Consider the following 16,337-nt stretch of genomic DNA (forward strand, 5'->3'; position numbering starts at 1 on the left):
AGCTCTCCCTCCTGCTCTCCTATTTTCTCATGTTTTTTTGATGTTGAATTCAAAGCGGCTGCAAATGTTTGGTGCACATTTTTTGGTGAGCATCCTGCTCAGCACCTTTATGCAGAGTGGGTTTAAGGAGATTATTAATGACTTTAGCCTTATGGGACTCTAACTGTGTGATGTTCATATGCAAGCCTGTACATCAGAGCACCTATCAGTCAAAACGACCAGCGCCAGGTCTGTGAGTGTGCAGCATGTGTTGAGTGCACGTGTGACTGTATGATGCCAAGCAAGAGGATGGGGATGGGTGGCGTGGGGGGTGGTTTAGTTGGAGGGAAGGAGGGATCAAAGTAACCAGGCTTGGTGCAGTGCAAAACAACCTGCTCCTCTGCATACCTCCCTCATTTGCAGGTTGTGGAGACCAGGCTTTGCTGTCAACACTGTAGTGACACACATTGAAATAGCACCACTTATGATTTTTCACAAATAAATGCTTGGAAATTGTTGTCCTGTGTGACATTTACAAAAACCTCAGTGTCTTGAAGATATGCTGATTGCAATAAGCACGTACATTTATAATGCCTCTTTCACACTTGTGGGTATATGCCTGCTCAGTTTTTAAATTGCAGCTCATATAAAGGAGTCAGATGTCTTTGTTAAGTGGTAGTTTTGTGTATTTTATTTTTAGATTACTTCCAAAGGGCAGCCAAAAGCAGGCCAGTTTTCAACTCTTAGTAAAGATTCACAACGCAGTGAAACCCTTTGTGTTACTAAACTAGTTCCTTTTTATATTTGTTTATACTGTATATTTCTTATAAATGGATTTTAGAAAAGTAATATTTGCATATTTACTTGCAGTGCACAGTGATGTATGCATTTCACCACCAACTGACTTGAATTTGCCTGCTCCTAGTGATATACAAAGCGCTGAATAATTTGGAAAAGGCAGCTTTTAGTAACTACAACCATATGTCCTTGCACACAATGAAATCGAGTTACTCATATTTCTTTATATCAGTCACTCAGTCTTCTTTGTGGTGGAGAAACAGTTTGATTAAAGATTTCAAGTCTATGGCTCATTATATGTTAGAATAGATTTATGCCAAATAAGCTGGAGTACAGTAGATTTCAGCAAGCAAACACTTCATCACTGTGAGCTCTATTGTGTATTGGTTTGGTCTGGTTCATGTAAATATTTGAAGCAAAATCTTTGTTTTTTTGTAGCCCACCCTCCACACTCCCCCTTAACCTTTTTGAGACATGTTGCTGTTTTCACAAAGTAGTGAAATGTGTCACTTTCAATATTTGATATGTTTTCTCTGTTCTATTGTGAGGAAAAGTTTATGTTTTATGAGATTTGCAAATCAGTGTGCTCTGTTTTATTTACTGTTTTTCAGCATCCCAACCTTTTTTTTAAGCTGGTGTTGTACAGTGTATGGAGAAAAGTATTTAGAGATGAAACAACTTGGAGTGTTGCAGGTGGACTTTTAATCTTTAATTTATTTCAACTCCAGATGAGGATGGATGATGTGAGTCAGGATATTTGTGGCGTCTCTCATGCACTTGACTGACATTATGCCGTCCTTGCATATTAGCAGGCCTCAATAGTTGAGGTGGAAAGACTTAACTAATTAGAAGTTTTCTGCAGTGGAAGCCCCACTCTGAAGATTTGAGGTAATCACAAAAGTACAACCTTCGTACCAGGGCCGTTTTTTGGGTTAAAGCAATTTGTCTCAGACCTCAGTTTAGCTCCTGGTCGAGGAAGGGACTCTCCAAAGATCCCAGTGCCTGGAAAATGTTTAAATGTAGATTGAGTGTAAGACAAGCTTATTTTTCTGTTGCTGGAGTAACTTTAATGTATTCATAGTGACTAAGGGGGAATGAAGGAATAAATAAAAAGTTAAGACCAACAGCTCACATTGGGTGACATTATTAGATGATTCGAATCTACCAATCAAGAATAGCAGCCCTTGTTTCAACATTGTTGATACTGAATGTATTCAAGTAGCTGGGTATTAGCTTTGTTGGGAGAATTCAAGCAGTTTTCCATGGAAAGTATTATTCACAAGCCATAACCTCTCCTTTAATTCAAAGTCTGGGCAACAGATGATACAGTTGGTAATACAATTTAGCTGAAATGAAACAAGCCGGGTCTATTGGTTTCTGCAGATGGTTCATGTTAGTTCATTAACTTCATGGCTCTGTTTAATTCAGGTAGATCTGAGTCAATAGGTTTTTAGTAAAAACATTCATCGTTGCTATAAAGTCAGAGGTGTGTTGGTTTTATATAGACTAAATGGTGGAGTGTTAAATCTGTGAGCGCTGAGAGAAAAGCCGATGCCGCTCCTCTAACAAATGACTTGGACACGCTCTATAAAATCTCAAATGCTGCCTGTTTGTGTGTGTTTAGGTTTGATGGAAACTTCAATACAAACGTCTCCAAGACCATCTGCTGTGACAGACTCTCCCCCACCGTCAACAGCCGAGCTTTCAACCCCGGACGAGACCTCAACTCAGGTTTGTTCAACACGCACGCACGCACGCACGCACGCACGCACGCACGCACGCACGCACGCACGCACGCACACACGCAAACACACACACACACACACACACACACACATACACACACACAACAAATCAAGGGATGCTCATTCGCTTGTATATAAACTGATCTGGTTTAGATTACAACGTTGCAATTTTTTTCTTATAAATGTTGATGAAATGGGCAGTAATATAATGGGAGTTGCCTTGGCAACTAGTTTTTCAAGAAGAAGTTGTATCATCTCCTCGATTCCTCTGAGCTCCTGAAATTTTAACAAAGTGGAGGACATTGATGTGAGATTAAAACGAACTCTGCGCGTCCAAAGAGACATTTTTAAAGTCTTTCATGTGCTCTCTTCCTTTTCTCTTTCCTGTCTTTTCAACCTTTCATCTGAAAAGCTTTTTTTTTGCTGTTGTTGTTTTCACTCTGAGATCAAATGAGCTCTGTTTGACTTTGAACTCTTGTCTGCAGTTGTTTCCAGGTAGTATATGTTTTATCTTCCTGTTGTGAAGGGCTTTTTTGTTCTGTTTAGCTTTTTCTTCTCCTTTAAATAGAAGTTGCATCACTTTCCAAAAATCGTTTGTATTGACGGAAATTGTACGTTTGCTATGTGTAACGTTGGCATCCATCCTCGTCACTGATGATAGTTTGATGGTGTTCTCCCTGCTGCCAAAATAGATTTATTAAAATTCCAGATTGCGCTTTGCAGAGTAATACCTTGTAAAACCCCCATGTGTCTGCATCACACATGTCCGTCTGCATCTGATGAAGAACAAAATGGACCAATTTGACTAAAGGTATATGAAAGCCAACTTTCCCCTGCGGGTCTTTCTGTTCTGCTGCCATTGCTCTGTTAAGTTGTGCTTCCAGGACCAAACCGCACAGCAAACATTCATAACTAACGCAGGCTGAATTTTCCAGAAATAATTCTGTCCTGCTAACTTGGTTTGTTATTTCAGGCAAGTTCTATTCTATTCTTTGATTTAGTTTTCAAAATTCTTAGTAAAATGGTCAAATCTTAAGAATTTTATTGTATTTACCAAAATAAATCAATTTCATAACCATTTTTTACAGAAATAAAATAGAAATAAAGTTTAATTCATAGGTAAAGTCTGTTTGTTTTTAAGCAATTTAATACACAGAAAAGTGTCTTAATCATTTCTAACCTAATATCAGTGCTCTGTGGAACTATAGGTTAAGCTTTACCTTAACAAAGTCAGACCAAAAGGTACCCAAACATGTTCAACTTCCTGAATAGTGATTAACTGTGCAGTATTGTGAATTATTAATGCATGCTGCTTGTAAATTTTCATTCATAATTTCAGAAAACTGAGTGTCTGAAGTGCCTAATCTTAAAAGAACACGTTCCTAACGGGATGACTGACAGACATCTGATCTGAAGCATGCTGAACACCAGACTCTTTCATTGCACCTGAGATATTGGTCCTGCTTTTTCATCTTTCTCAGTAAAGCCTCCACCATCCTCATCTCATCGCTGCATTCACCTCGTAGTTTTTTCCAGTATCCCCTCTCTGCAAACCATTCATAATGACTGCCATTCATAGCACGTCGCCATTGGCTGTTTTTTTATTTTCCTTACAAGCCTGTCGTGGCGAGTTCAAGTTACCCCTCTGCCTCCCTTCTTCTCTCTTCGTCCCTCACACTCAGCCCTTCTTGACCCTCATACTCCCAGTGTATTCATTCTCTCCCATTTGTCTAAGTCCCAGTCTAAACACGCCGCTGCGGACGGAAGGGAGGAGTGGCTGGTAGAGTGAGGGATAAGTGAGAAGGAGAGAATGATAAATGAAGGGAAAGAAGGGAGAGGTGAGAGCTGATTGAAATGGAGTAATTGCATCAAGACTGAACTGTATTTCTTCCATATTCTTCCCTTTCATCTACCATTTTGCTTTTTGGGGAAGGAAAGGGGAAGATGGTGGATATGGAAGGCATCAGTATTGATACCAGTAGGTGGGGCAGAGAAGGCGGGTAGATTTTAGATGACAGGGGCTGAGTGCAGTTTGAGTACAGCACCAGTTTGATCCGTCTTCTCTCCTTTCTATTTCTTCTCTTTATTCTTTACTCTGTCTTTCTTCATGAGCAATTTGAACCATTTCTCTTTGTTGTGACCTACAATTTACTCTTATACTCGCTTTTATTTTCCATCTATATGCCTTTATCCTATATTTCTAATATCACAACACATTTTGATAATTGCAGTTGACTTAGTGAAATCCATACTTTATGTCTATGTAAACCAGCAGAACACATTTTGCTCTAGTCTTGTGAAATACCACCATGAAAACAAAACTAAAGAGTGACTGGATTTAGCTCTTTTCTTGTGTGCCAGGTTGGATGGCCTCTTACTGTTGAGCTCTCAGGCTGTACTGCTGGTTAAGCCCAAACTCTGTAGAATTTCTGTCTTGATCTACTTCAGCTGTGATGAACCATGGTGCAAGCAGTTGCATGTCATTGATTTTGGATCCCATGGTATTCTGTCTGAAAGGGCCATGAGCAAAGCAAATATTTCAGTTCTGATGTATTGCCACCTCTTTTCTACTACCTGTTATGAGTCGTAGCGTATTGCAAATTCAGTGAGTTATAACCAATCCTCCTTTGAAATTCCCAAGAGAACCAAACATTTAAATTAATGATGTAAGAGGATACACTCTGTGGCATTAGTAGTCCATTCCTCTACAATATCTAGTCAGTTATTTACAAATTAGTGTTGTGTTACAGTTGAACATTTTGTGTGTTTGTCTTAATTCTGAGATATCAAAGCATGCTATTTACAGATAGAAGTTTTAAGGTTGGCGCAAATGGATCTCATGTGGGTCCTATTTTTTGCCTTGTCCGTCTGTTTCTGATAGATTTAAACATTGGTGACTGAATTGATCACTGTAACCTGACATCTGTATACACTATCCTTCTTCTGCTGTCAACACAACTGAGTGGTTCCTGTTTATATGAGCTACAAAGATGGATGAACTGACCAGGCAAGGATGATATACGATGGGCAAACCTGCAGTGTCTCAATAAAGTCCTATTTTGCCGACAAAATGAGGAAAGGGATGTTTTTTGGTGTTGGCTCTGTTGTTCAGAGTGCTTGGCAGTTATTGGTTTGTGTGCAACTTCAATGTCTGTCTTTAATTTTAATATTTGTTGGGTATTTTTTCTTGTGTTTTACTGTCCAAAAGTGCTTTACTAGTCCAAAAGAGACAAAAAGAGCGTAAAAGATGAGGTAAAATCAAGTTCGCTTTTGCAGGTGATTAATTCAGTGTGGCCACAAGCCTAGAACCACATTGTGGGACTATGTAGACCCAGCTGAACGGCAAGGATGTAGTTAGCATGTCTGGCAATGGGAGTAAACGTAATTAAGAGGACATTTGAAATCCTATTCCAGGTCACAGAAACCACCATCGGAAACAAACAAATAGTTAACAAAATGGCAAACTACCTGGTGGTTACATGAAAACATAATAACAGACTAAATGTCAGATTACATTTATTTCTATGCAAAGAAGAATTTATATTCTTATGTGGTTTAAAGAACTGAAGCATTTTGTATTAATGCTATATACTGCAACTGACATGTTTATTAACCGTTTCAACCAATTTTACAATGTATTCCATGAAGGCTGTTGAGTTAGTGCAAAATAATTAGCTCGATATCCTGTTTGAGGACTTGAGGTAATTGGATGAGCCACAGTTGGTCAAATTTTGTGCCTTTTGATTAATGAAAAGTTGTTTCATTAGGTGCACTGTTTCTTTGAATAAGGCTTACTTTGATGAGTGCACGCTGTTCCTCTGTTTTTGCCTTGTTATAGGCCCAGAGTTTCTATTTGTACCTGTAACTCCACCCACTTCTCCTTCCTGGTATTTTTCATGAAAGGCTGTGTTGTGTTGCAGCGAACGAAAAAGAAATAGTTGGCTTTGTGATGGTATCACTAAGAAGATGTTATTGATTCATTGACTCATAAACAAAATGTCACTAATAGCTTTAAGCAAATAAGCCCCATGTCTCTGCTGATGTTATAGCTGGCTGCTATTTCAGGCAAAATCCAGAAAACAGATGTAATAAATGTACAGTGCCCTCACCAGTAGCGGGACGTGTTCTCACTTTATGACATAAAGGGTAATATTTGATTCCTTACAAGGCTTGAATAAAGAGGCTTGCATAGCATCTTATATGCTACGACCAGTAAAAAAAAATATGAAAGGTTATGACATCCAGCAAAAATTTTAATGTCCCCAAGTCAAACCTTGGAGACTGTTGTGTTCCTTCTAAATACATAAAATGTGATTTTAAAACCGCCTCTAATGAAAATTTAGTTTCCATTTAAGAAAAAAAAAAAAAGAAAAGAAAAACAGTTTGCATCCAAAAACTGTTAAAGTCATCCTTCTCAACCTGCCACCATTGGATTGGGGTAGTGTTACAGTAGTCCAGAGGGGACAAACTAAACACTGGCTCTAGCACATATCTTTCACATTTTTGGTCCCCATTATAATTTGGAGTATGCAGTGGGTATTCAATTGGTGGAAATCTGTGCTCTTAGATGTTGCCAAATCCTACACAGTTGACTTTTTCTTTTACTTTTCAAAGAGGGTTACCTGAAGTAAACAACACTGAGAGAGCTCTCGGTTTGAAAAATCAGAAAGGATTCCTGACAGTTGAGCCAAGCTAAAAGCCAGGGAATTTGTGAATGTAACATGGTCTGTGTTTCAACACAGACATTCTATGGTTGAGGAAAATGTAGTGACAAAGTATACAACTGTCTAGTGCAGAAGCAACATGGTACAAAAATCCACAATACAGATTTCGCTTGAACCACTTTTGAATTAATAGGTTTTTAATTCCCCAAATTGAGAGCGCTCTGACTGCTGTCTACTGTCTGTAAGACACAGATTGGTCTAATATACTTTAATACCTTTAAGTACCGAAATACACATGCCTCTACTGTTATATTAAATGTGTGTTGTTTGATATTCTCAAAGCTAAAGCAAAGTTGTCTGTTAAGATTAGTTACATTCAATTTTAAAATTATTCAGTTTACACTACATAAATGAATGGCATGAGGGACAATTTGACAAAGATACACTTATAAATACTATCATTCATTGTTGCCCTAATCAGGTGGTTAGGGGGAATGAAAATCTACATCAGAACATGAAATGTTTATTTTTGACAGATCTCATCGTGTCAGTGCTTTCACTCTGATTCCTTTTGTACTCACGATTAACCTCAGAACTTAAAACGATTCCTTCCAGAAAAAAATTGGGGTTCTTTACAACAGTAAAGGTTCAATTTAAACGCAAGTAACTCTCAAAATAACAAAACAGCTCACTTACTCATCTGTTTTCCTCTTGCTTTTTCCTCTTCCTGTTAAGTCTTCTTTCTTTACTGTTAATGTGTACTGATTTCATTATTTTTCTCTGTCTCTCTGTCCTCTCCCTTTCAGTGCTGGCTGACAACCTGAAGTCCAATCCAGGGATAAAATGGCAGTATTTCAGCTCAGAGGAGGGCATCTTCACCGTCTTCCCTGCCCACAAGTTCCAATGCAAAGCAAACTACGAGCACCGCAGCAGGTATAGAACAACATCACCTTGAGTTTTCTACTTTTGATATTCAAATATTAAATAGACACTAAAATATTGAAGTTGCTACCAAATGTATATGTGGCACAGACAACCGGGACAGACTGGCTGTCAAAACAAGCTAGAACAGCTTGTTTCTGCCTTCATCCTCATCACCCTCACCCACCCTCTCACTGCTCCTCTCTCAGTTGCTGGGGGTGGCCCAGAGGGCATGCTCATGGCATGCTGCCCTCATACACCACGACCACACATGCCCTCAGCAGGAATGTGGCTTTGTACCACTAAAGTCCGTTGGAATTTCACACCTCCAGTGTTGTGGGTTTTCTTTTTAAACCCCAGCTGAAAGACATCTCTCTCCTGCTCCCTTATATATTCTACATCATCTCTCTTCTTTCATGACATCTTTTCTTTTTTTTTCTTGCTGCTGTTGAAATCGGCAACCTGGCAAACATCCACGGGAGAAATGACGTTGCTTTGCTTGCCTCTGGTGTGAATAAGGCTTTGTGAGTACTTTGCTCCCCTTCTTTGCCCTGTGCTGGTGTCTCCTTATTCTGCAGACCACACACAGAGGCTTTGACTACCCGCTGCTTATTATACTTCTGTATTAATGCTCAGTGACCAATGGTCAAACCCCTCAAATGGTCATCTTAACCAAAGAAGTATGAGAGCTCTATAAGAAATATGGATTCAACATATTTAAAAGCTAAGCAAACTGCGTCATCAGATCTTCACATAGGTCAGAATGATAGATTTAGACCCTCTGGTATGCCATTTGTACAGAGGATCCACATTCAGTTTTAGTTTTGAAATTAGTTGCAAACAAAACAAATAGCTTGTCGACAAGTTTGCCTTCTTCAGGCAACAGTAGGTTTAATCCTTACATAGGAGGCTTTCCTCTCATCAGCCTATATCTATATGTATACATACATCTTTAAATTATATTGGCGTTTATATTCAGAGAAACTTGACTGATGTTGCTGCTGTTCTTTAGGGCAGAGGAATATATACTTTATATCATATTTTATCACACCGGAACACAGTGGTATTAACTGTACAGTAAAATCCTGTCATGAACCTTGAAGCTTGAAGGTTTCCCCTGCAAATGTTTTGGATTATTAACTCTGTGATGAGAGCGTGAAGTGGAGAAAGCATTGAACCTCCTTCAAAGCTGAACACCTGCTGAGTGTGTGCTTGTGATTGTACTGTCCACCTAAATGCCATACCTGCTTGTATATGTTCTTTTGCAGGCCTGTGTATGTCTCTGCAGTGCGCCCACAGTCTAAACACATTGTGGTGATGGTTGACCATGGAGCGTCTGTCACTGACACCCAGCTTCAGATTGCACGGGACTCAGCGCTAGTCATCCTTAACGCCATAGATGAACATGACAAGGTTTGTAAAAGACACCAGTTTCTGTTTCTGTATTAAATATTAGTTATATTCAGACCTCCCTGATCTTATAGCTCATTAAACAATATAAATATTAGAAATCAAGGAGAGTTGTTGCTTTTTACTTGAACCAAATATAATTGTTTTGATTTAATTTTTGCTCTCGTCAGATTTCCATCCTGTCTGTGGCAGAGACGGTTCGCTCCTGCTCTCTAGACCAGTGCTATAAGAGTCTACTATCTCCTGCCACCAGCGAGACCAAGAGGAAGATGAGCACCTTCATCTCCAACATCAAGGCCTCTGATGGAGCCACCCAACATGCATCTGGCTTCCAGAAGGCCTTCCAGTTGCTCCGTAACACCAGCAGTCTCAGCAAACAGAGTACCAGTGAGAAAAATTGTGACCGTTTCAGAGATTGAGTTTAGCCCCACCCCCTATTTTGCTATTTTTGTTGGCCTCTGTCTTAAAGAGATGATAATGATAATCAACTGTCTCAGCACTCTGTCTGACATGTTTCATGTCGTCTATCAGCCACAGACATGGTGATCATCTACCTATCTTCTGGTATCACATCTCGAGAGTCGTCAGAGCACGAGAAGAGAGCCACTCTCAGTGTGGTCAGGGAGGAGAACCGACATCTCAACAACTCTGTCATGATCCTCACCTACGCCCTAATGAATGGTAAGTTGCTCACAATTACAACATTTCTGTTTTTCCTTTCACCTGGAATATGCACCAATGCAAACACTGTTCATCTTCAGCTGCTGGGCTTTATTCAACAAGGCTCATATTTTCTCCTGCAACTACTTGATGACAGTTTTGAAAGTGAAGGGGGCATAAATTCATTATCCCTCTACAATTACAATTTGATTTGAATCCGTTTGTTTTAGATCAGATCAAATTTCCATCTATTTTTATTTGAATGTAAACAAACACTGATGGATTAAAATAATTATTCGACAAGTAACAATCAGATAAGTCCATCAATCATAGAGAGGAGGAGAATATTGCCTTACATTTATTACAAAAGTTGCTGTACTTGATTTGACTATGTACTCTGATGGGAATTCAGTCCAGCTGTGAAATTAAGTACCAGCATTGATCAGTTTTATCTACAGAAAAACAGGTGTGTTATTGAGGTGATTTAAGTGACAAAGAATCTACAATAGTTAGATCCTTGTTCCCTTTAGGCTCTGCTGGGAGCTGTTTCTGTGCGTGTATTTAATATCCAGGCACTAGATACTTTCTTTTCTTGTGTACAGTGTGCTCAACAGAAAACTAATGGTAATGGATGTTCTGAAACCTCCTTTTCTGTGTGTGTGTTGGTGTGAGGTGTGTATTCTTCTTTTTTTCTCTTTCATTGTCCTTTTCCATCCATCTGCCTCTTCCAATGCCCACCTCCCTCTGCCACACACATACGCTTGTTCCTGTTGTGCATGCATTAGTCCACCATCAATACAAATCATTTTTGCATTGGAGAATGGAAATGAGGTACATCTAAGAGAGAAGAGAGTGAGACTTCAAAGGGCGTGCTGCTCACTGTGTGTGACTGACATAGGACCTTGGCTCTTTAAAGGGAGATGATGAAAAGGATGCAGAAATCTCTCGTGCTCTGAGTTTATTAGCATTGCATATTAAAAAAAACAACAAAAAAAAACACGTTTGTTTTGTTGCTGATGCTTTTGCACGATGCTGAAAGGCCTGCCGTGGGTGTGGGAGTCTTATTCACTGCATCTCCTGCCAAATGTGAAGTGCTGATTGTTCAAGGAGATCAGCAGTCTGTCAGTACTACAATGCAAAGTTGTGTGTTTGTGTGTGTGTGTGTGTGTGTGTGTGTGAAAGAGAGAGAGGCAGGTTTTAAAAAAAGCTGGCTTTAGAGATGTTTAATAATGAAGAGACAACATTCAGCATGTTTTCTTGACCCTCAGAATACACAGTGCTATTTAATGAGAAAACAGAAATTTGTTTTTTGATTATATAGAACTAGGGCTGCCACGATTAGTCGACTATTAAAATCGTCGACAACTAATTTAGTAGTCGAAGCGTAATTTTTTTTCTTTTTCTTTTTCAAACTTTGTTTTTCTCTCAAAGCTGCTGCGGCACCTTCCACTGCTGCGTCTGGTTTCTGTCCTTGACACACATGCGCAGTAGTGGTAACCGGGCTCAGCCGTGATGTCACAGAAAGTTAAACCAGACGGGCTCTGGTATCATGGCTACACAGCAATGGAGCTCAAAAGTGTGGGAGCATTTTAAGAAAACAAAAAAGACAAATGTGTGCAATGCAATATCTGCAAGGCAGAACTTGCCTTCCACTGCAGCACAACGACGATGCACGAGCACCTGAAAAGGAAGCATGTTGTTGTGGCTGATTGTAAAGAGGGACCGTCATCTTGGTAAGGTAAACTGGCTAGTTAGCTGCTAAAATTAGTGTAAACAGAGAGTTAACTTGCTACTTACACTTATTGATAGCTGTAAACGTTAACATTAACGATGACGATTTGATTAATTAGCCTTAGCACACATATTTCATGGGTTTTCTGTAACATTATAACACTGATGTGTTTGAATAGGAACGCTAATGTTTTCTAACGTTCCGTTTCAGTGCTAAAAAAGTACTTCCATCTTCAATGGACGGCTTTGTTACAAAGCTAGCTACATGCACACCTCAGCAAGCAAATGTCCTGACTGAGTCCATACTGAACATGTTGGTGTTATATTTGAGTCAGTGAGACCACAACTTTTTGTGAATAATTCCTTGGTTTCAGGTGCCTACCTCATTGGATTTAAATGCATGTTTGATGCCAGAGACAAATGAAGGAAAGAAAAACCTTAAAAAAAACCTTAAGTATTTATTTTTGTGTGTTTGCTCCACTGTTAAATAATTGTTTGTTGCAATAAGCTACATATTTCATTAAAGGGTTAATGAACTATGTATTCTCTTTTTTTTAGTTAACATATACCTAAAACACTTTAAGCTGAAAGATAATGATGGTTATATAAGAGCAGCTGCATCCTGGTGCGATAAGCTGTATGTTTTACATTCAATTTACGTATGATCCGATTAGTCGACTAATCGAAAAAAATAATCGGTGATTCGTTGACTATTAAAATAGTGTGGCAGCCCTATATAGAACTGCGTCAATTTTTAAATCATGTCTTGTGTCACAATCTTTATACCCGTACAAGTATGAACAGCAGGTAGTGCCTCTCCCTCATAAATTATAATAAATAATTCCTTGGGGCGTCAGCAGAATTTCCTTTTTTTTTTTTTCTTCATTTGATGCTGCTACCCATGGCGACATCGCCTCCACTCTGTAGCCCAGCGTGGTGATCAAAAGAGCAGAGCCTTGGCATTAAAAAGGATTCTGCTGTAATCCAGTCACTGATTGGGCGCTGGCAGTCATTCTGCTCTGTCCTTCCCAATGGACTGTGGGATGCCAAATGTTCCAGGTGACAGCTGCAGGAGCTTGCCATCCATCCATCAATCCATCCATCCCCTGAATGACCTTATGATGCCTGGAAAGATGAGGTCTGAAGTGCGCATTAACATCTGAGCTGTATATTTTCTTTAAAGGGAGGGATTCATTAATGTCATGATCTCTGAGCTTGACAGAGGACAGCTGGGCTTGACGGGAGCATGGGACAGTGCGAGCGAAGCTCAGAAATAATCACACAGGACTACAAGCTAAGGCCTGCGTGTAAAAAAAATCTCTGCAACTAATGCCGAAACATTTTGGGAGATTTGACGTTGCAACATCTGTTATAATCCAATTTACTGCAGTTTACTCCATTTGCTGGTCAACCATGTGATCCGCGTGAGGTTAATTATTCTTAAAATAAACTTCTCATCAGAAGAAATGCTTTAGATTTAGTCACTCTTTAGGGGCAGGAATGTAATTTCTTCTAGCTCCTTGAAGTAATTGTTTTTTTGGGGTTTTTTTACAGCCAGAGGGAAAAGAGAGGAGAAGGGTGCCTTTTGTAATAGGAATTTGAGTCATGCACTCTCTAGTGAAGAGCTGTTTACTCTTTTCAGCTGCCTTTCAGACACTCCCTCCTCGTTTCATTGGCACAATTACACTCCTCAATAGGGCTGCAAGCACGCCGTCAATTACAGATTTGTTCCTAATATTCCTGTTTGATTAAATCAAACAAATGCCGTCGTTGACTCGGCTTCTCTTATCCGCAACTCAATTTCTGTACCACTCCCGCCTCTTCCCCCTTCAGAGGGTGTTACAGGCTTGAAGGAACTGGCCTTCCTGAGAGACCTCGCAGAGCAGAATTCCTTGAAGTATGGCGTGGACAGAATATTCGACCGAGAGCGATCCTCTGCTGCGTCCTCTTCTGGATCAGCAGGAGCTTTCATGATGCCGGTGGTGAAGGGCAGCATGATGGTTTTGAACCAGCTGAGCAACCTGGAGACGACGGTGGGGCGCTTTTACATCAACCTACCCAATCGCATGATCGACCTGGCCCGCTTCAGCCTGCCCTACGCTGACCCAATGGGAGATGGTGAGTAGTGTGGGCCAGGCTGGATTAAAAAAAAAACAAACTCTGAGCTGACATGAAGCTACTTAAAGTTTTAGTCTGAAAAGTTTTTTTCTTAATCAACTTAATTTCCTTATCACAAGGCTTTATTATGACCGTGAGCCGGCCGTGCTACTTTGGTAACCTACTCCTGGGCGTCGTCGGGGTGGATGTAAACTTGGCCTACATCCTGGAAGATGTCACCTACTACCAAGACTCCCTGGCTTCATACACCTTTCTTATTGACAACAAAGGTCAGTCACACAGACATGCACATGAAGTAATAAGCTGAGTGCAAACATTTCTGTTGGTCCCTCATCTCTTCCACGAGGCTTTAAGCATGCTTTCAGCCCATTTTCTTCAGGCAAGTGATCAAAAACAGCAGAACAAACCATGGTCACATGTTGGTTTGATTATTTTTTTTTTAATGAAATTTTCACCTAACAAACATGAGTTAAGAAAACAGACTTTTATTTGATAATGTTTAAGTCATGTTTTTTGGGTTTCTTCCACATATTCCACTTTATTTTTTCTGTCTCATCTTCCTTCACAGCTATAATATTCCTTATTAGGCATGATTGACACCTTCTAGGTAGTGCTGGCATTTCTTTAGCATTTAATGTTTAGCCATGCCTCAGTGCGTTGCCACGGTGCCGGATGGTTAGTGCCTATGTCTGGTCCAGGTTTGTTTTGGCCTCAGCTGAGAGGCATTTTGACTCAACTACTGGTGCTGCACAGGTTGTGCTCTGTGGGCCCAAAGAGACGTGACATTAGTGGTCAGGGGGATTTTTCCTGGTGAGTGAAAACACGAATTCTAGCATTGCACGATGAGAACTTGCACGACAGATCCCAGAAATGAATGTTGGCACAAGAGCTTTTAGGTATTCATCTAGAGGACAGGAATGTTAGGTGCAGCTTTATGTGTTGATTAGTTGCGGAAACTGTACTAACATTACATAATACATGTGTAGTTTTGGGTCTTGTAGATGGTGTCATGCTAATCAGAGACATGAACAAGGAGGGATTGAACTGATGCTTAAGGGAAAAGCTGCCTAAGTTTATGAGCATCTTTGAAGAGAACTGCAGTGAAGGACAGGTGGGAGACTTGACAGTTGTGATTTTAGAAGGTGGTAGGGAAAGGAAAGAGATGGGGCATGATGGAGTCGTAAAGCTTCTGCTGAGTAGATTACATTTACTCACCTGGAAGCCTTGAAAAAATGTTCAGCTTGTGAATTGTTTGCTGTCAAAACATTTTTGCATGTATGAATTTTGCTCCTTTTGTCGCACCTTTCAATGAGTCCCTTTCTGACTTTATTACCATTGTAAATATGCCAACAAATTGTAGCTTATTACTGCACTAGTGCTGAACCTCCACAAATGAGGACAAATGAGTCCCATTAAAGATGGCGTTCAAATCATCTGCTGCCAATTAGTGCTAAAATATGCAGCTGACAACAGGCGTCAAGACGAAAGACCCAGAAATAATAGAACATTTGAAATAATTTTTGCATAGGGAACATTTAGTTGAACTAGTAGAGACTTTTTCGACTGTCTGTGTTGATCAGAATCAGGCAAGCTCTTTTAAAACAGTTTGACTTTTAGATGTTATAGTTTAGCTCAGTGGAAGGTACTGCAAGGATTTGGATTGAGGTTTCTCTCATTTTAATTGTAGCATGTGCTACAGTTATTAAGCCCATATACTGTGTAAGATAATACATTTTCTAGTATGATGCAACAGCCTCTCATAGATGAATATTGGAAGAAGCCACAATCAAAAATCTTATCTTGTATTACTGAAAACCAAGAATTGTCAACTTCATCCTGCTTTAGAGTAAAGTGTATCCGTTTCCTACGCTGGTATGGTTTGAAAAGGAGGTGGCCTTACCGAGACTAACAGAAATTCTGTTTGACCAACTTAGGAGCCATCATTCCACATTCATTTTAAACTTTCCAGAGGAGGTCAGTTCAGAAAATACCTTATATGGGTGACAAACCAGATCAATATCTGCAGTGGCAGTGTCTTGCATTTTTAAGATGCGTTCAAGCCTAACATTGTTGTCACCTGGAATCAGTCTTTGCCACTTAATTCAAACAAACTCCAAACGATTTGACTGTAATTTGTTAATTGGCAGACAAAGGCATAATACTACACAAAGAAAATGGCACGAGTAGTCATTTTTTTAATGTCCACTGTAGTAAATACCCTGCTGCTGTTGTTTTAAACATAAAGTCAGAACCTGATATCCTTAGCTGATCAGTTTTTTTTTTTTTTTTTTTTGCTTCTCTGAAATCCCAA

The 16,337-nt window shown here is 39.7% G+C and overlaps 1 protein-coding gene across 1 annotated transcript in view; it reads left to right on the plus strand.

Annotated features, from left to right (window-relative positions):
* cachd1 (cache domain containing 1) overlaps positions 1-16,337 on the plus strand; it is a 77,547-nt gene that overhangs the window by 40,316 nt on the left and 20,894 nt on the right. The window contains exons 4-10 of the mRNA XM_072389111.1: positions 2,402-2,508; positions 7,993-8,119; positions 9,376-9,520; positions 9,688-9,904; positions 10,049-10,198; positions 13,742-14,026; positions 14,146-14,295. Of these exons, the coding sequence (XP_072245212.1) occupies positions 2,402-2,508; positions 7,993-8,119; positions 9,376-9,520; positions 9,688-9,904; positions 10,049-10,198; positions 13,742-14,026; positions 14,146-14,295 (1,181 nt within the window). The remainder of the gene's footprint in view (positions 1-2,401; positions 2,509-7,992; positions 8,120-9,375; positions 9,521-9,687; positions 9,905-10,048; positions 10,199-13,741; positions 14,027-14,145; positions 14,296-16,337) is intronic.

This window comes from Leuresthes tenuis, unplaced genomic scaffold (genome assembly GCF_036924035.1).
Source record: "Leuresthes tenuis unplaced genomic scaffold, fLeuTen1.0.hap1 SCAF_7, whole genome shotgun sequence".
Lineage (NCBI taxonomy): Eukaryota > Metazoa > Chordata > Actinopteri > Atheriniformes > Atherinopsidae > Leuresthes > Leuresthes tenuis.